Source organism: Vanacampus margaritifer, chromosome 13 (genome assembly GCF_051991255.1).
Source record: "Vanacampus margaritifer isolate UIUO_Vmar chromosome 13, RoL_Vmar_1.0, whole genome shotgun sequence".
Lineage (NCBI taxonomy): Eukaryota > Metazoa > Chordata > Actinopteri > Syngnathiformes > Syngnathidae > Vanacampus > Vanacampus margaritifer.
In genome coordinates, this window is record NC_135444.1 from 5,384,081 (window position 1) to 5,402,548 (window position 18,468).

Consider the following 18,468-nt stretch of genomic DNA (forward strand, 5'->3'; position numbering starts at 1 on the left):
GGAGAGAGGGAGGAAATCCCAAGGTGTTCCCAGGCCAGTTGAGAGACTTGGTCTCTCATGTAGAGGAGCAGAGGCTCGACTAAGAGTCTCTCCCGGATGACCGAGCTTCTCACCCTATCTCTAAGGGAGAGTCCGGACACCCTGCAGAGGAAACTCATTTCAACAGCTTATATCGAGGATCCTGTTCTTTCGGTCACAACCCACAGCTTGGTGAGAGTAGGAAAGTAGATCGAACAGTAAATTGAGAACTTTGCCTTTCGGCTCAGCTTCTTCTTTGCCCCGATAAAGCAATACAGAGTCCAAATCACAGCAGATGCATCGATCCACCTGTTAATCTACCACTCCATCCTGCCCTCACTTGTGAACAAGAACCCAAGATGCTTGAACTCCACTTGGGGCAGGATCTTATCCCAGACTCAGATAGGGCATTCCAACTCCATCCTTTTCTGACTGAGGACCATGGTCTCAGATTTGGAGGTCTTGATTTTCATCCCAACTGCCTCACATTATATGTTCTATGCAGGCCCTGTAGTCTATACATTGTATTCTGATTAATATTGTGTATGTAAAATATGAATAAAGCAGCAAAATCCAACATTTTTTTATCCTTATCAGGGGACAGACCAATCACAGCTGAGCTTGCGAATGTCACACGACCAAACTCAGTAAACAGGTGAAAAGTGATTGGTTGTGACCTGAGCCCTGACAGCAAGTGGCAAAATGGCTGCCTCCTGAGATGGATAAAAACAAGCGGATTTTGTTGCTTTATTCATATTCTGCAAACCCAATATTAATCAGAAAGCTGTGTTTAGACTAGTGGGAGTGCATACAACATATTAATAATTTTAAAAAAGGGTTGATTTCCCCTTTAAAAAGCCATTTATTAGAATTTTATATTGACCAGGTTATTTTACTTTTTCATTGTTGCATTGAGCACTTACTAAAGGTTAAATATTATGCACAATAGCAGCCTGATGAAGCCCAGAGAGGTGAAATTTGTTGTAACTTGCATATTCAATAAATTTGCTAAACTTTAACTGCATGCGGTGGATCTCTCCTTATTTCCTGACATCATTGGCACCAGTTGAGACATTTTCTGTGCTGTGCGGGTCAATCTCCTCTCTACTTTTGGGTAACTATGTGTTTAAGTATTTTTTTTCTCAGTGTGCTAATTTTGAATGAATTAATGAATGAATGAATAAATAAATAAATAAAGGATATGGAATACTCATTATATTGACTTAGCTTAGCATAGCACAAATATGTGTTGAAAAGATGGAAGACTTCCTGCAGTTGTGCTGAGGTGAATGGGGGGGTTGATCATTGACTATATATAAATATATACACATTCCAATTATATTATGATCATATATACATTCCAACCTTACCGCCCTGCCCTACATCAACCTAACAGAGTGAGCACTGGGGAATATAAATCAATTGTAATATTGAACAATAAATTGACAATTAAGGAATTATAAAATACTTCCTGTCGACAACCAATCACAGACACATCAAACCACTGGTAATGACTCAAAATAATACCCAACGAAGAACTACAGTAACTGGAACGGATAACGAGTGGAGGTACTCGAGTGCCAGCTGCGGCTTTCCGCCTAATGATGTCATCCAGGAGTCGTAATTAAACTATCATTCATTTCTAATTGTCTTCACTATGGTTAAAATGACAACTACTGTACAGCTCAATCCAAACATGGACAGGAGCAAAGCCATTATACCCAGACAGAATTTACACGAGAGCCAGCTGGGCACATAAGCCCCCCTGCACAATACCTCCAAGTAATCCTGTACGAAGGGAAGGGGGAAAGGGGGGCTGTTGTGTACAAAGACAAACATTCAACTAAACAAAAGGTATACACGGTCCAATTAGTGTCACCATTATGCCTCTTTGATATAGGCTCTGTGCCTTTTTCCCGGGAATAACATTCAAGTAACTGGAATGTATGCACTCAAAATAGCATGACAGCTTATGACATTTGAACCTCTTCAACATTCACTTGCCAGCAGAAGCTGTTGTAGGCACTTTAGTAAAAGGACATAAGAGGGATTATACCCCGAATCGCTATACAGGAACGAGCGTAGCGTGTTAATGAAAAATATTTAGACTTACCTTCCATCATGGTTGCAGATTTGCATTCCTCTACTTCCAAGGGGCCTGAATGGAAAGCGGGAGAGATGTAGGGAAGAGAAGAAGAAGAAACCCCAGTTACCGGATTGCTTCGTCGGAATTGATGGACAGTGAAGCGGCCGTGTTTGAAGCTAACGCCCTGGCTAACAGTGAGCCTAAAACACCCCCAGCAGTCACTTGCCAACTAGCCAGAGAGGGAGAGAAATACAAAGAGCGAGAGAGAGAGAGAGAGATAGAGAGGGAGAGAGATAGGGAGAGGAGAGCTAGAGAGAGAGAGAGACGAGGTGGGGGCCTGGTCGGACTAGATGCAGATATGAGCGAGGGGCTTTAATCCATTGATGATGCTGCTGTTGCGGTGACGCCTGCCTCTGCTGCTACTGCGGCGCTAACCAACACAATCAATCAGCAGAGATGTTTAGAGAAGGGAAAAGCTTAAGTGGAGGTTTAAAAAAATAGAGAGAAAAAAAGAAAGCGAGCGAGAGACGAAGGGAGGTGAGGGTTTGTATGTGCATGCCTGTTAGGAAGAAAGGAGGAGGTGGGAGGCAGCTTGGTGACGTCTTACGGGCTCAGCCAATCCCTGCGGCTCGGTGAGAAGTCACACGGCCTGCAGCCTGACTCATTAAAAAGCTCTCTTCCTTTGCGAATGCCGATTGACAAAAAATACAAAACTCAGCGCAAGCACACGCAATGTTAGAAGAAAAGTGAATACTCATGCGCTGTGTAAATACGGATAATAAGTACAAAATAAACACATGCATAAGCCCCTGCTGCTGGCACTCCAGCCTACCTTATTTTGTCAGTGCAGTGTGCTGTGCCTGCCCAGCGGAGAATGTCAATTATTTGCTCACAGGCAGAGAATAACTGCTATTGGGAGCTCAGTAACCACCCACATTTCGAGCGCGTGCGCACACATTGCTATGAACACTCAAGTGAACCAAACTGCTTTGAGCTCAGACGCACTATCTACAGCCGCTCCAATGCGTCTGCCTTTGCGTCCCGCCCGGCTCAGAATCTCCTTGTTATTGCCTTCCCTTTCCCTTTCTCTGTTCGTCATTTCACTCCCACGTAACTCTCTTGCTATCTATTCCTTTGTGTTTTTCTACTGCACCGGGATAAAGATTGATTCGCGTGACCGTGACGTCATGGCATCCCAAGCTTTGACTGAAACGAGAAGAGTGACTGCACCCCTGAGCGTGCTTGAATGTGTCCAATTTTCTGTGAAGCGGATACGAAAAGACTACAGTACTCGACTGACATTTTTTTCCGTCCATTCGTATTTTCTGTAGTACATTGTCTGACACAGAGGCTTTTTGTGTGGTGATCCTTTACTTGTAGGCCATACTGCTACTGCATAATATGATCAATTTCAATGATTGCACATACATATGCATAGATAAATTTATAACTCTACCATATACAAATTACCTTTTCAAAAAGCTCCTTTTTGAATAATTTTGAGTGACAATTGTCCAATTAATTATTACTTAGTGAAATTATGGTGCTGGCAGTGAAAATGTGTATTCAATATATTTTCGCAATATATTTTATAAAGTCCAATAATGTCATGAAAGTTTCATGTACAAAATGGCATATTCCAAGAAATATAATTTTTTGTGATATTTCAAGGGATACTTGTGTACATTTTCATGTCAACGAAAACATGATGTTCCAATAAAATTGGTCTTCCGCAGAGATTTATCTACATAATTTTGCTTCGTGTGGGTTGCTGTAGCATCCTCAATAGGATTTTTTTTAAATTTGCATTACAATTGGGGTGCATGTATCCCTATTCTGGACAATGATCGGAGCTTGTCAAATTGACACGCACATGAAAAATGTACCGTACAGTAAAATGACTCGATACTCAAAACTATATGGGGTAAAAAGCAAGAATGTACACAGCAAATTGGTCAGTGTTAAATTTCCAGTGTTTGATCAAATATGCAGTTAGCAGTGTTATTATATATTATTATAAGTGAAGTACCATTTACCAGAGTAAAGTGTAGTTTGGCAGAATTAAATGTTTAACACTAACGCTAGTGTAGAGTACTTTCGACACTACTCAGTGTTACTGTTTACCAGTGTAGCTCTTAAACACTATACAGTGTTGGAGTAACATTGGTTAAGTGTAGGGGGGGAAAGTAACACTTTTATAAGTGTAAGATTTGCTCTAATGGGTGTGGACACATATAAACACTTTTAATACAATACAAGCCAACTAACTTAAAATTAAAATCGATACCCCCAACTGTACTACGTATGTTTTGTTTTGAACACACATTGGATTTGAAAGTATTTTGAAAATGTAGGCTAAATAAATACTGCATTCATGTTCAGAGTATATGCATGTCCATTACTCTCTTTTAGATCATTTGACTGAAACTTTTTGGGTTTATTCAGTCCAGTAAAATTCTCAAACTATCTAACTATTTATCTAATGCCCACTGTGTCACTTGTCTCCTCCCATCCCATTGTCTCTCAACACTGAGCAGATGTCCCTGCAAGTCATAGGCGAAAAATAAAATAAATATATTTGTATGTATGTGCACATGCATGCTCTCAAATAGAAGAATCTGAACGAATGTTGTCCTCCAACTTTTTTCCCCCCACGCCTCAACAGAATCACTGTATTTGCATGGAAATCGAATTAATGTCTCTAGTCACAATCGTCTCTGTCACACCGCTGATGAATTCTTCACATGCTTTTTTTTGTTCTAAAACAATCTCCACTACTACCATCTAACGGTCACCTTGACTGAAAGGGAGACTTTGCGAAACTATTTTACATATTTTCTGTAAATGCATCTGTATTTAGCCATATGCTATTGTTGTATAATCAGTGGCCACTCATGCAATTTCTGCATAAATAATACAATCGGTGGCTGAGATACATCGATAACAACAAAGTCCAATCAATCAACCAAGCTGATGAATGGATTTAGCGCCACCCCCTGGTGACTGTTGACATTGCTAGACTAAGTACATGGCACAAAAATAGCCCTCTTCAAACAGCAGGATCTGCAGTTTAAGATGAAAAAAAAAATGTAGTGTGCCAAAGCTCTTATGAAAAAAACAAAACAAAACGATTCCTTTAATTGTATGCTATGTCAGGCGAGATTGGTTTTCCATCCACCCTGTGACCTATTTTATATATATATATATATATATATATATATATATATATATATATATATATATATATATATATATATATATATATATATTAAACTCTTTATTCCTGCCTTTTGTCTCTGGGTGGCAGTCTAGAACTTTCTTCATCAACAAAATCATCAGGCGAAGGTGAACATGGTATTTCAGTTTGCAGTTCACCTCACCACCTCCTACTTTATTTATATGTAAAGGGGACAGCACTGAAAAATGTAAAGTGGTCCGTGGTGAGAAACGAGTTAAATTTTACTGTAATAAAAAAAATGCACACAAAAATTGTTGAAATGTGTATTTTAATGAGGAAAAATAGGACACCAAAACATACAGCACTGTAATGAGAAATTACATCATTAAATAGAATAGAAATTAAGCCACTTGGCCTCCTTGACCATCTGAGGGCAGAATACAGACAGACATGAATATACTGTTCATTAGCTGTGTCCAAATTCATAGGCTGGGTTCTCCAAAGAACCAATTGCAGGGTGGGATCTTCGAAGGCTTCTCCTCCCTCACGTAGTCTCCATGGCCGGACAAATTGTGGCGCTTTTGGACAGGCCTAATGTGTCTTATGTTAAGTCATGTTTATGTATAAAGGTTAGATACAAAAATGTATGTACTTGTTTGTCCTCAGTCATTTTGGTACATTTCTCAAATCAGAATTTAAATTTGTAAAAGTAATTGTATTTCTCAAAACAATTTGCACCAATCACAATGTTATTTGTATTATATTTTGTATGTGGGAGAAGATTGATTGCAAGAGACTGGAGGAGATTTATATTTCACTTTTTGCACTGTTTTTGAAAACCATCTCATTGTTATACAGAAAGGAAAAGACAGCACTGCCGATCACAAAGAAACAAAAATAATCAAAAAAAGTAGACATGTAAACATGGGACAATTTTCTTTGGGAAAATTGTGTATGCACAATGCTTCACTTAATATGAGCTATTTAAGAAAAATGGTTGACTGGTTGAACAAATGCATCACATATTTTTTCATTAGAAAAAGTAAAAGATTCGCCTGGGACAAAAAGGTCTAATGGAAATGTTATGAACTAATAAGTGTTCGGTGTTTTAGACAATTGAACAGGAGAGATCTGTTAATACATTTTGATCAACATGACATAAGCAATTGATAATGTCAGGAACAGCAGAGAATTTCACATAACCATTTGCATGGATTTACAAGCATTTACAACTTGTTCAAAGAAATGTATAGGAGCAAAATACTGTACGTCAACGAATTGATGTGTTTTCTTCATTATGTTGTTACCTGTGTTGTCCACTAGGAGGTACTGTACCCATAACAATTTTATCAGGAGGAAACTGGAAGCAGATAGGTGTTGACCCCGAAAGGCATACAGGTTTTGGACTGCTTTGGCATAATTTTGTGCACTGTACGCTTGCACTCGTGTTTTTATTGATTTTGTACTTTTTATGATTTCAAGAAGTATCACTGCGTAATAAAAGTAAGAAATCTGCACTTTAATTTACCATTGGACTCTTTGATTAACACGGAGAAGCAATAGTTAAACATTAGCCGCCTAGCGCGTCAGACCAAGCATTACCGAGGCAACACTTCATTAGCCCAGCATTTGGGCTGACTAATACAAAATTATTTTTATTTTTTAATATGCACAAGTGACACAATGTGAACATTGAACAAGTAGTTTTAAGAAATTCAAATCTGATCTGAGAAATATACGTAAGCAACTGTAAAATTGAACTCAGCTCAGTCTGAATGTGGGGTGCCTTCAGGTGCCTCCATGTTTTAAGTGTGGAACAAAAGCAGAGCATTACAGGCTACAAAAGTGTACTCCGATGGGCCGTCTCCATGGAAACGAAGGCCAGATTTGAAGGCCACGTGAGTTTGGACATTGGCGTGTCATGTTTGAAGTTATCTCATGTGGCTTTGGAGGACGCAGCCTATGAATTTGGACATGGATGGGCATGGCTTTGGTCAGAGACTTGAGAGGGCGGAGGGAGGTGTAACATGAGGCTATTTCCAAATCTTGTAAGCAGTTTGATGAACTGAAAACTCCCTCTTTAAGTTGAGTTCACTGCCACCATACAGCACTTATATATCAAGTTTGCGCTTGCAAGTCAAAAACAAAACAACAAACGTCTGAAGGACAGCTCGTATCTCAAAATACTCGTAAGTTGGGTTAGTTGGGCTAGAACAGTATTCCTTCTGAGTGCACTCCTCTAATTAATTGAGTTAAACATGTATTTTACAGTAAAGATTGATTAATGGTGGGGGACTTTTCAAGAATTTTTTTTGTCAATGTGACGATTGCCCGCCAACAACACCATTGCCAACTGGCTTGTTTTAAGATGAAAAATTAGTTTATTTGGCACTTCAGGAAACAAACATGGCCATATGGTCATTTATTTTATATCATTTTTTAACAACTGAAATTGAAATGAGCAGTTATTTTCCTATAATTCCTTTACGTCTGCTTCTTGACCTACTGCATGTATGCAGCCACACTGAAGCACTAGGAAGTGTCGCCAGATACTGCAGATCCGAAAAATCCACACACCTATTTTAAGATGCTTCATGAATTATGGGTACAGAATTAAGTGCGTCACTGGGAGGCCCGGCCAGGCTCTTTCTGGAGAGGAATATTGTGCATGTACACTCACACATAACCTATTTTAGCAGCACTCATGGGTGTTGTAGGTGGAGGAAAGCCTAGAATAGGGATGGGTAACTGGCGGCCCAAGAGCCGTATGTGGTCCATGCCTACATTCTGAGTGGCCTCTGATTATTAAAATAAAAATTACATATATATAGTTTTTTTTCCCAATGTTATTTTCATCCATCCATTCATTTTCCAAACAACTTCTCCTCACAAGGGTTGCAGGCATGCTGGAGCCTATTCCAGGAGTCAATGGGCAGTAGGTAGGGTACACCCTAAACTGGTCACCAGACTATCACAGGGAACAGATAGACAAACAACTGCTCACACACTTACGGACAATTTTGTGTGATCAATTGACCTACCATGCATGTTTTAAACCCATGCAGGAACAGGGAGAACATACAAACTCCACACTGAGGCTGGAGCAGGAATTGAACCCTGCACCTCAGAACCGTGAGGCAGACATGCTAATCAGCATGCCACCATGCCGCATGTTATTTTTGAAGTAATAATAAAAAAGTTTTTGGTGTGTGTATTTCTGTATATAACATCCGTTTTTCGTTGACAACACCTGTTGGAGGCTTATCTTTTTTATTTTTTTTAAATGTATTTTGGGTAATTTACAAAAAATAATAAATTAATTAAATGTGCTCATTTTCCAAATGCATTTCAATGGGCATCAACCATGGGCAGATTTTCACTTTTCACTTGTCCATATTTAAAATGTCATGTTTATCTTACAAGTGCATTGTCCTATGTGGCCCCTGAGTAGTACCGATGAAAGATTGCAGGCCAGACATTTTTCATTGGGGTGGGCAGGGTGAAACCACGACTCATATAGGGGTGGCCATAAGTTCATACCTGAAATGTCTATATAATAAGTGGTTCTTAACCATGCAGCCATACCGTTCGCATGCCGACCTTGGGCTGCGAGCACCGACTAGTTGGCTGCATTAAATAATTTCAGAGCATATGCTATGAATTCAATGCATTGGAGCTGTTACAATTGTCAATGAGTTGCTCAGTTACAATACAGCTTTCTGCCACTTGGCGGCAATAAGGCAAATGTCAGTTACTCAACTGTACACAATAAGTAGAAAAGGAAACTGAACAGTGAAACTAATGGCTAAGTATTAAAAATATATACAGTGAGGAAAATAAGTATTTCACCCCCTTGTGATTTTGTGAGTTTGACCCTTTACAAAGAAAGGAACGGTCTATAATTTTCATGGTAGGTTCATCTTAACAGTGAGAGACAGAATATTAAAAAAAATCCCAGGAAATCACATTATATTAATTTTAAACATTTATTTGTCTTTTATTGAGGAAAATAAGTATTTCACCCCCTAGCAAAACATGACTCAGTACTTGGTGGAGAAACCCTTGTTGGCAAGCACAGCGGTCAGACGTTTCTTGTAGTTGGTCACCAAGTTTGCGCAGATCCCAGGAAGGATTGTGGCCCACTCCTCTTTGCAGATCCTCTCCAAATCCTGAAGATTTCGAGGCTGTTGCTTGGCAACTCGAAGCTTCAGCTCCCTCCACAAGTTCTCTATAGGATTAAGGTCTGGAGACTGACTAGGCCACTCCATAACCTTAATGTGCTTCTTCTTGAGCCACTCCTTTGTTGCCTTTGCTGTATGTTTTGGGTCATTGTCATGCTGAAACACCCATCCACGACCCATTTTCAATATCCTGGCTGAGGGAAGGAGGTTCTCACCCAAGATTTCCCGGTACATGGCCCCATTCATCCTCCCCTCGATCCGGTGAAGTCGTCCTGTACCCTTAGCAGAGAAACAGCCCCAAAACATAATGTTTCCACCACCATGCTTGACGGTGGGGATGGTGTTCTTGGGGTCAAAGTCAGCTTTTTTCGCCCTCCAAACACGGCGAGTCGAGTTGATGCCAAAGAGCTCGATTTTAGTCTCATCTGACCACAGCACTTTCTCCCAAGCCTCCTCTGAATCATCCAGGTGCTCATTGGCAAACTTCAGACGGGCCTGTACATGTGCCTTCTTGAGCAGGGGGACCTTGCGGGCACTACAGGATTTCAATCCATTACGGCGTAGTGTGTTACCAATGGTCATCTTGGTGACTGTGGTCCCAGCTGCCTTGATATCATCAACAAGCTCCTGCCGTGTAGTTCTGGGTTGTTTCCTCACCTTTTTCATGATCCGGTTCACTCCACGAGGTGAGATCTTGCGTGGAGCACCAGACCGAGGGAGATTGATGGTCAATTGGTGTGTCTTCCATTTTCTAACTATCGCACCAACAGTTGACTCCTTTTCACCCAGCTGCTTGCTAATGGTCTTGTAGCCCATTCCAGCCTTGTGCAGGTCTACAATCTTGTCCCTGGGTCTGTGGGAGCCAGAATTCTTGCTGGTTGGTAGGGGGTGAAATACTTATTTTCCTCAATAAAAGACAAATAAATGTTTAAAATTAATATAATGTGATTTCCTGGGATTTTTTTTAATATTCTGTCTCTCACTGTTAAGATGAACCTACCATGAAAATTATAGACCGTTCCTTTCTTTGTAAAGGGTCAAACTCACAAAATCACCAGGGGGTGAAATACTTATTTTCCTCACTGTATATGTTGATTTTACACACATTTATTTGTTCAAAACACCAAACATTAAACATACAAATAAATAACAAAAACAAGTAAATTATGCATTTTCATGGACTAGTGGGGGCCACCACGTGCCTCCGCCATTGGTGGGCCCCTCTATCATTTAGTTGCCGAACCCTGGCCTAGAAGATTGTTGAATGCAGAAGTGTCACATAATGTAAAATCTTCATTTTACAAATCCCTCTAAGCTCAACTGGCTCCATTTTGTCATCTCAGGTTATCCAAGTGCACTCTCCTTGCAGTGGCTTCACTTAAAATTCACCATTCTTAATATAGCTTGATTGTAACCGATGAAATGCTTTGCAATGCTTTACCTATGGAAAGACTGAAGGGCATGTTGTATTTGACATCTGTTTATGAAACCAAAGCTCAAGATTGGGCAAATGAATAGCCAAAATCTGTTAATTTGACAGTATATCATTTTTTGTCATTTTTGTAATAACAAATATAACTAAATTAAACTAAACCAAAATTCACACATAAACAACCTGCTTATTCAAAAAATAACTTTGGGTATATACTCGATGCCATTGAGTTGTTGAATATATTACAACACGCAACATTGCTTCAAGTCACAGGCCAGTCCTGAAATTAAAAATAAATTATCACATGATTTTGTGGTGGTGTGTTAATCAAAGACAAATAATATGAATTCACAGGGTTGTGATATTTGTATGCTCCTACTCCAAGAAAAACTAACAAACAAACAATCGCATGGTAATTGTTCTATTTCAAATCCATGGTTGTCGTGTGTAAAGGTACACACACAAAAAAAAAAATAGTTAAAAATCCAAATACTGGAATACTGGAACTGACTTTGTAGTAAAAAAATTAAAATTGTGTGAGTGGCATTAGACTAAACAGAGCAAGTCTGCCTGACAGGCATCAGCCCCCTCAGCATCATCAAATAATTAGTCAGTGGGTGTCGTTTGTTGTGGTGTGTATGTATGCTTCTGTCCCTTTGGGCAGGGCAATAAGTGGGGTAATGACAGAAAGGCGTGACTGGCTGCCAGCACAAACAGACAGCGCATCGAGAGTGGCTGGTTGGCACGTAGGCAAAGGAAATGGCATCCTGCCATCCTCTCTTAGTCTTATCAACCAACATGTCTTGGAGTGGAATTTTGTTTTGGTTTGACTGCACCCACTGCAGCCTAATCGGTGGGTGGGTGCTACCTAATCATCACCCCTTATCAGTGTATGCGTTGTAAGAGGCGGTGGGCGAAGTTGAGCAGGTTGGAAGTTTGCATGGAAATGGCACAAGGCCTTGAGAAAGGAGACGTGACAGATGCAACATAAGGGAAGACCCAGTATACATGTAGAGACAAAATAAAAAGTGTGTGTTTACATTCTTAAGCTTAAAAGCAGATCCGCCAGGTAGTTTTCTTTAGTAGTAGTTTATTTTGTTGCAATATATTATAGTTTTATGGTGGTTGATATGATAATTGCTGAAGAATTGAGATGTTTGTGTGAAAGTAATAGTTTATTAAATAGGTCTTGAAACACCTGAGGCAAAATATGTGTACATTCTCCAGTGTACATTGGGAACATAGTAACTGCATTAGAATATAGACAAACTAAAAGTGCCTACACAGCAAATCGGTCAGTGTTAAATTTCCAGTGTTCGATCAAATATGCAGTAAGCAGTGTTATCTAACACCGTTAGGATAAAAAGTTACACTGTAAGAGTAAAAGTCCTTAAGTCCTTAGTAAAAGTGTTGGGGTGGATGTTGGGTGTAACCTGAATAGCACTACCTCGAGTGTTAAATTAGCCACACCCTCATTTCCAGTGAAGGAGAAACTTTCCAATTTTCCAGTGCGCTGTCGACATTTCAATAGCGATACATCCAGTTGGTCTTGTCAGAGCGGCGTGGATCAGTGGTAGAGTGATCGTCTACCAAACCTGAGAGTGTGGGTTCAATCCCAGGCCAGTGTGACTGTCAAAATATCCTTGAGCAAGATTCTGAACCCCCAGTTGCTCCTGATTCTGAGTTATCAGTAGGGATATAACGATATCCAAACAACACAATCTGATGTTATCAGGATGTGAAGGTTATGAACCGATAATTCTTATTATTATCACAATGTTGTGAGAAGGTTGGCGATATAAAAAAAAGGTCACAATATTGTAAAAAAAAAAAAAAAAGAGCTCATACTAACAAAATAAACTTTGCTTCTGTGCATAACAGCAATGCATATAAACAACCTACAATCTCTAATACCAATATTGAGGCACTTACTTGCTAATGCACGCACACATTGAGTTCCTCCACATATTGACTCAGTTCATCTGCCCATTAGCGTGGATTTGAAACATAGCAAGGCCAAAACATGCCTTGTGAAAATAAAACTGCACAAAAAATCTTGCCACCAGAGGATACTAGAACTGCACAAATGGAAATCAACTTGACATTTTTAACAGATGTGCTGCTTTTAATATTGTGACATGACGACGACGATATTGTTGCAGTTTTAATATCGCGATATCACAATATTGCTGTTATCGTTACATCCCTAGTCATCAGTAGTCAAAACGTAAAGTGGTTTGAAATGAAGTACCATTTACCAGAGTAAAGTGTAGTGTGAGTTGAATTTTTAACACTGACACTAGTGCAATACACTCATAAGTGTTTAAACACCTGAGGTAAGTGTAGTTTGGCAGAATTAAATGTTTAATACTGACATCAAAGTTCTTTCAACACTACTCAGTGTTAACTAATGTAGATTTTAGTAACACCGGTTAAGTGTGGAAAAAAGTAACAGAAAAAAGTGTCAGAGTTACACTCATTGATGTGGACACATCTAAACAGAGTTAGATTTGACACTCTAAGTGTTGATCTAACACTGGCGATTTTGCTGTGTAATAGGGCTAAAACATCCTCATCATCATCATCATCATCATAAGGGACATAGTAACTGCATAAGCAGACTACATTCATAACACAACGACCCCCTTGACTGCATCAGCATAAAACTGCATAAGTATAATAATACAGCAACATCGTAACACAATGACCCAACCAAAAATACAGTGACCCATGACCCAGTGACCCAACCCAAAGTGTTGTCCCATGAAAATATATAATTAAATATCTGCAGAAAAGTGTACTCACTTTTGTGAGATACTGCACTTGTACATACATGTGAATAGGAGCCGGGCAGCTACAGGCACAATGAAATGAAGATAACAGACTGAAATAAATAACATTTCATCTAGGTTTACAATGATAGCTTGTGATAGTGTTTAGGCCAGCAGAAAAGCCCTTGGAGCCCTCTCTGGTATAAACCGAAATTCAATGATAAGGCCACTCTTAATCAGCACCCCCGGTGCTAAGTGAAGGATGTGATGGGCCGAACACAAAACTCCGGTACTGGCCCATGTGAATCATCTCATGGAACGACACATGCTCCCTTTCCATTTCAATAGATTGCAAACCCAAACATATTGCAAAACAATAAAAGACAAAAAGCATTTGTTTGGGTGCACAGTCTGGCACCTGATAGTCTTACACAACCATCCCCAGGCGTACTGTTACGAAACATGATCAGTATAATTTATCAAACAAATGAATAATTTCTCAAGCACATGGTCATTATTTATTAAACTTGACTAATCAGCCTGAATGAATTCACAGTCTACAACACACCTCTCCATTAATACACAGTTGTAGTTTCAGGAGAAAATCATAGTGCAAAGCTTCACTTTTGTATGTTACTGCCTCATTCCAAAATTAAATAATTTATTTTCCTCGAAATTCTACACACAACACCCCATAATGATAATGTGATTTTTTAATTTTATTTTTTGCAAGTTTATAAGAAAAATAAATAATAAGAAGAAATCACATGACCACATGTATTCACAGCCTTTGCCATGAAGTTCAAAATTGAGCTCATGTGCTTATCTCAAGGTACAAATCTGGAGAAGGGTATAGAAAGAAAAAGGTTGTAGTGAGCACAGTGGCCCCCATAATCTGTAAATTGAAGAAAATACGAACCAGCGGGACTTTTACTAGAGCTGGCCTCTCATCTCAACTGAGCAATCAGGAGAGAAGGGCCTTAGTCAGAGAGGGGACCAAGAACCCGATGCCACTCTTTGCAGTACTCCACCAATCAGACCTATTGTAGAGTGGCCAGACGGAAGCCTGCTTTGAGTTTGCCAAAAGGCACCTGAAGACCATGAGAAAGAAAATGATGTGGTCTGATGAGACACAGATTGAACTCTTTGGCTCAAATGTATGTTGTCTTGTTGGGAGGAAGGCTCCGCCCATCACATGGCGATACCATCCCTACAGTGAAGCATGGTGGTAGTAGCATCATGTTGCGGGGATGATTTTCAGTGATAGGTAGTCGGAGACTAGTCAGGATTGAGGGATAGATTTCAATTGAATGCATTCTGACCCAGTCATGTATTGCACACAATACACATAGTATATATTTCAATTTTGGTATCATTCTCTTCATGACAAATTGTTAAATAATACCTCTCTAAACTACTGTTTATATGTAACTAGATATCCTATACAAAAAGGAAATAGTTTTTTAAAAATGTCAAATCAGTTGTGATTTTATTAGTGGAAATTTTTTCTACAATGTCCAAGAGAGGAAAAATGCCTCTATGCTGTACCAATGTTGCTTGCAAATGACGACGGTGATGTTATCCTACAGGGAAATGTCTGGAGAATCAGTCTCGGTATTCAACTTTGGCACAGTTGCTATGGCAACCTGACATAGAGGACTTGGTCGTCCCTGTCAGTGTGAGAGAGGCCCTGCTCAAATCCAACATGTATTACTTGTCATATGGTTCGTTCCGTGAAAGAATCCTTCATCGAAACATTGCTCTTTTTCTTAGAATGTTATAATCGGATAGATTGTGCTTTGACACCCTGAGTAACCTGCTCTGTTTTAACATTATGACATCAAACTAGCCTCAATTTACAACATTTCTGGGGGGATCTCTTTGTTTCCTATTTTTATGGCCTCGTGAATTTTCATTACTTTTTTAAAATTAATATTATTATTTATTTAATTATTGTTATTAATTTTTTTTTAAGTAAATAAGCCTTTTTGGTCAACCTTGCCCCCATATTTTAAAAGCAAATTGATTTTAAATTTTATATGAACAATTTGATATGGCATGATTGTAAAGTCATTGTCTGGTGACCAGTCTTGGGTCACCCAAAGTTGGCTATGAATGAGGACAAGTGGTATAGAAAAAGAATGGATGGATGGATTCACAGACATTGAGTCGATTTTCAGTCTGCCCATAGCCTTGATATACTATAAATTGTTCTGAACAAGCTTCATTCATTTGCATTCATGATCACACTCATTCTGTCTGTGATGCAGTCTCTCATTTCCACACCGAGCATACCAAAGCCAAATTTTCCTACAGAAGAAGATCGATAACTTTGATTAAAAGTCCATTTTGTAATAATCTTTCTTTCTTTCTTTTTTTTTTCCAAAGAAGTGAACTGGCAAATGAACAACTCGCAAAACAACCTAATTTACTTGGTGGTTGTGTGTGTTTTTGACCCAACTTTTTAGAGTTTACACCCTTAAAACTGCTGGGTCAGAAAAAAAAATCATACAGGGACCAACTTGCTGCTTGCGCCAATTTTATCAAACTTTGGGTTGTTTTCTATCAAAAAACTAAATTACACCCAGAAAGTTGGGTCAAATTACACAAGTAGTGAAGCAGTCCAATTTTGGAGCAAAATTGGGTTATTTTCGACACAGTAGTTTTAAGAGTTTTTTTTTTTTAATGTTTAATCATAGGTCAAGTAAAAAAGTTTGGTCAGTCCCTTTTTGACCCAATTTGTTTTTTTTGGCCCAACAGTTTTTAGAGTGTACATGCTCACTTTACAGTGAACATGCTCACTTTACACTTTACATTCAAGGGCTGCCGTTGTGAATGTACATGTTTGCAGCCCACAGACAAGATTGATGAATTTGCCTCCAAATTTTTGTCAGTGTTTGGCTTTCACTGTAAAAAACAAAAAAACTGTAGGATCAGTAGGGGTTAATTTCTGCTTCAAGCATTAACTACTTGACTGTACATAACTAGACATTTTATGTGACCAACAAAAACTGAAGTGATCTTCCCCAGTCAAGCGTCAATGTTACAAAAGCTTTTGTTTCTTAGGGTACCAACTCAAAAACAAACCAATAAGTCCCTACAGGAACACAGCAATGTTACACATACTGTATTCTCCAAATATATGATCTCATTAATGTGGCAAACACACAATGCAGTCCTCTACAGTAAAAAGTCCATGATTTTGCTCTGCATTCTCGGTCACTTCATCATCACTCCCCCAATTGGCTCAGAGGGTATAAATAGCCACATCCATCACAAGACTGATTTACTTGCTTCACTTACAAGGTTAATGCAGCCCCAAGGGACACAATGTGGGCCATTGGGTTATCTTTTGAAGAACAACTGTTCAAGCAGATACAGGAAGGTTAATTGATTTTGGCTTTGAGCATAACATATATTTACAACCATAAAAAGAGTAAAAAATGCCTCGGAGTTTGAACTCATTTTCGGAATTCAAACACCAAAGCAAAGCAAGCTAAGCCGAATGTACCTTGAAAACGGGTAGCCGAGCGAAGCCGAGCGAAGCCGAGCGAAGCCGAGCGAAGCCGAGCGAAGCCGAGCGAAGCCGAGCGAAGCCGAGCGAAGCCGAGCGAAGCCGAGCGGTAGTTGAGACGATGCACTGCTCATTTCCAGTCAGATCGTGAATACTTCTGGAGGTGCTCCATACTCGCGAGTGCATTTTGATTTTTCCATGACAATTTTCCTTGCCATAGGCCCAAAGAAAGACAACAGTGCCAGTGGCAGCAAAGAAAAACATACAGTGCTGCGAACCACAGTGGAATCAGGAAGGAGATTATCGCGCCGCTGTAACTACCGTGACTACTTCTGTAAATACTGGCACGAGGACCCCCCTTAGCTGTTCAACAACGTGCCTGACGTTAAACAACACACGCAAGGACCGCTTAGTAGTCTAACAATATGCCCAATGTAAAATACACAAACTCAGCAATGAACTAAAGCTAGCATTAACATAGCATTTATCATCCACTGATGCCATCACACCACAACAGGTACGGTAAGGTAATTTTATTGTTTAAATAATGTACTGTACTGTAAATGTAAAAAACATAAATAGAAATTAAAATAGGAATTTTCTGTTTTTGGAGCTTGGGAACGGATGAATTGCATTTACATTACTTCCTATGGGAAAAAATGTTTCGGAGGTTGAACAATTCTGACTTTGAACACTTTACAGGACCGAATTATGTTCAAACTCCGAGGTAACACTGTACGTTGTCACGTGTCATAATTTTATAGATAATGTGTCAGTAATACTCGTACAAACTACAATACTACACGTTTCACAATGCGACAGCCCCTTGACACAGTTTTGATCAGGGGTTCACGCAATTGAACATAAATGTTTAGCTCATCCTTTCTTTTCTTAAGCTTAAAACAGTAATTGCTGTATTTGACACATCTAGCCCAACAGCCAGCTCTAAAACCATGCATGGTAACACAAAAACAGGGTCTACATAATTTAATTAAGAGCTCATATTTAACCCTAGTAAGTAAGTAGGGCTGTGAACGAATAGATGGATGGAGACGAATGCTGAATCATAATTTTTCATAATCAAATGAGAATGAATCATAGCATGTTGTTGAGTGTCACAGGAATGTTAGAATGGCAACGCGTGTGCACAGTTGGTATGTAGGGAGTGCACTGCGTTGTCTGATGTGCGTTTTTTGAGACCTGACACCCAAAAGTGTTTGAATATCAATGAGAATATTTAGCCATTTAGCTAATGAGCATTATATCAAACTGTTAGCAATTATTCAGT

The 18,468-nt window shown here is 39.3% G+C and overlaps 1 protein-coding gene across 6 annotated transcripts in view; it reads right to left on the bottom strand.

The window, feature by feature from the left end:
* The window catches only part of sgip1a (SH3GL interacting endocytic adaptor 1a), a 53,636-nt gene extending 50,600 nt beyond the window's left edge, over positions 1-3,036 (bottom strand). For 4 of the 6 annotated variants that reach the window (XM_077583345.1, XM_077583344.1, XM_077583340.1 and 1 more), the window contains exon 1: positions 2,132-2,664. In XM_077583345.1, the coding sequence (XP_077439471.1) occupies positions 2,132-2,141 (10 nt within the window). In that variant the 5' untranslated portion in view covers positions 2,142-2,664. Of the gene's footprint in view, positions 1-2,131; positions 2,665-2,936 lie in introns of those variants that run through there. The other 2 variants (XM_077583342.1, XM_077583343.1) reach the window with 2 other exon arrangements.
* Between the last annotated feature and the right edge of the window lie 15,432 nt (positions 3,037-18,468).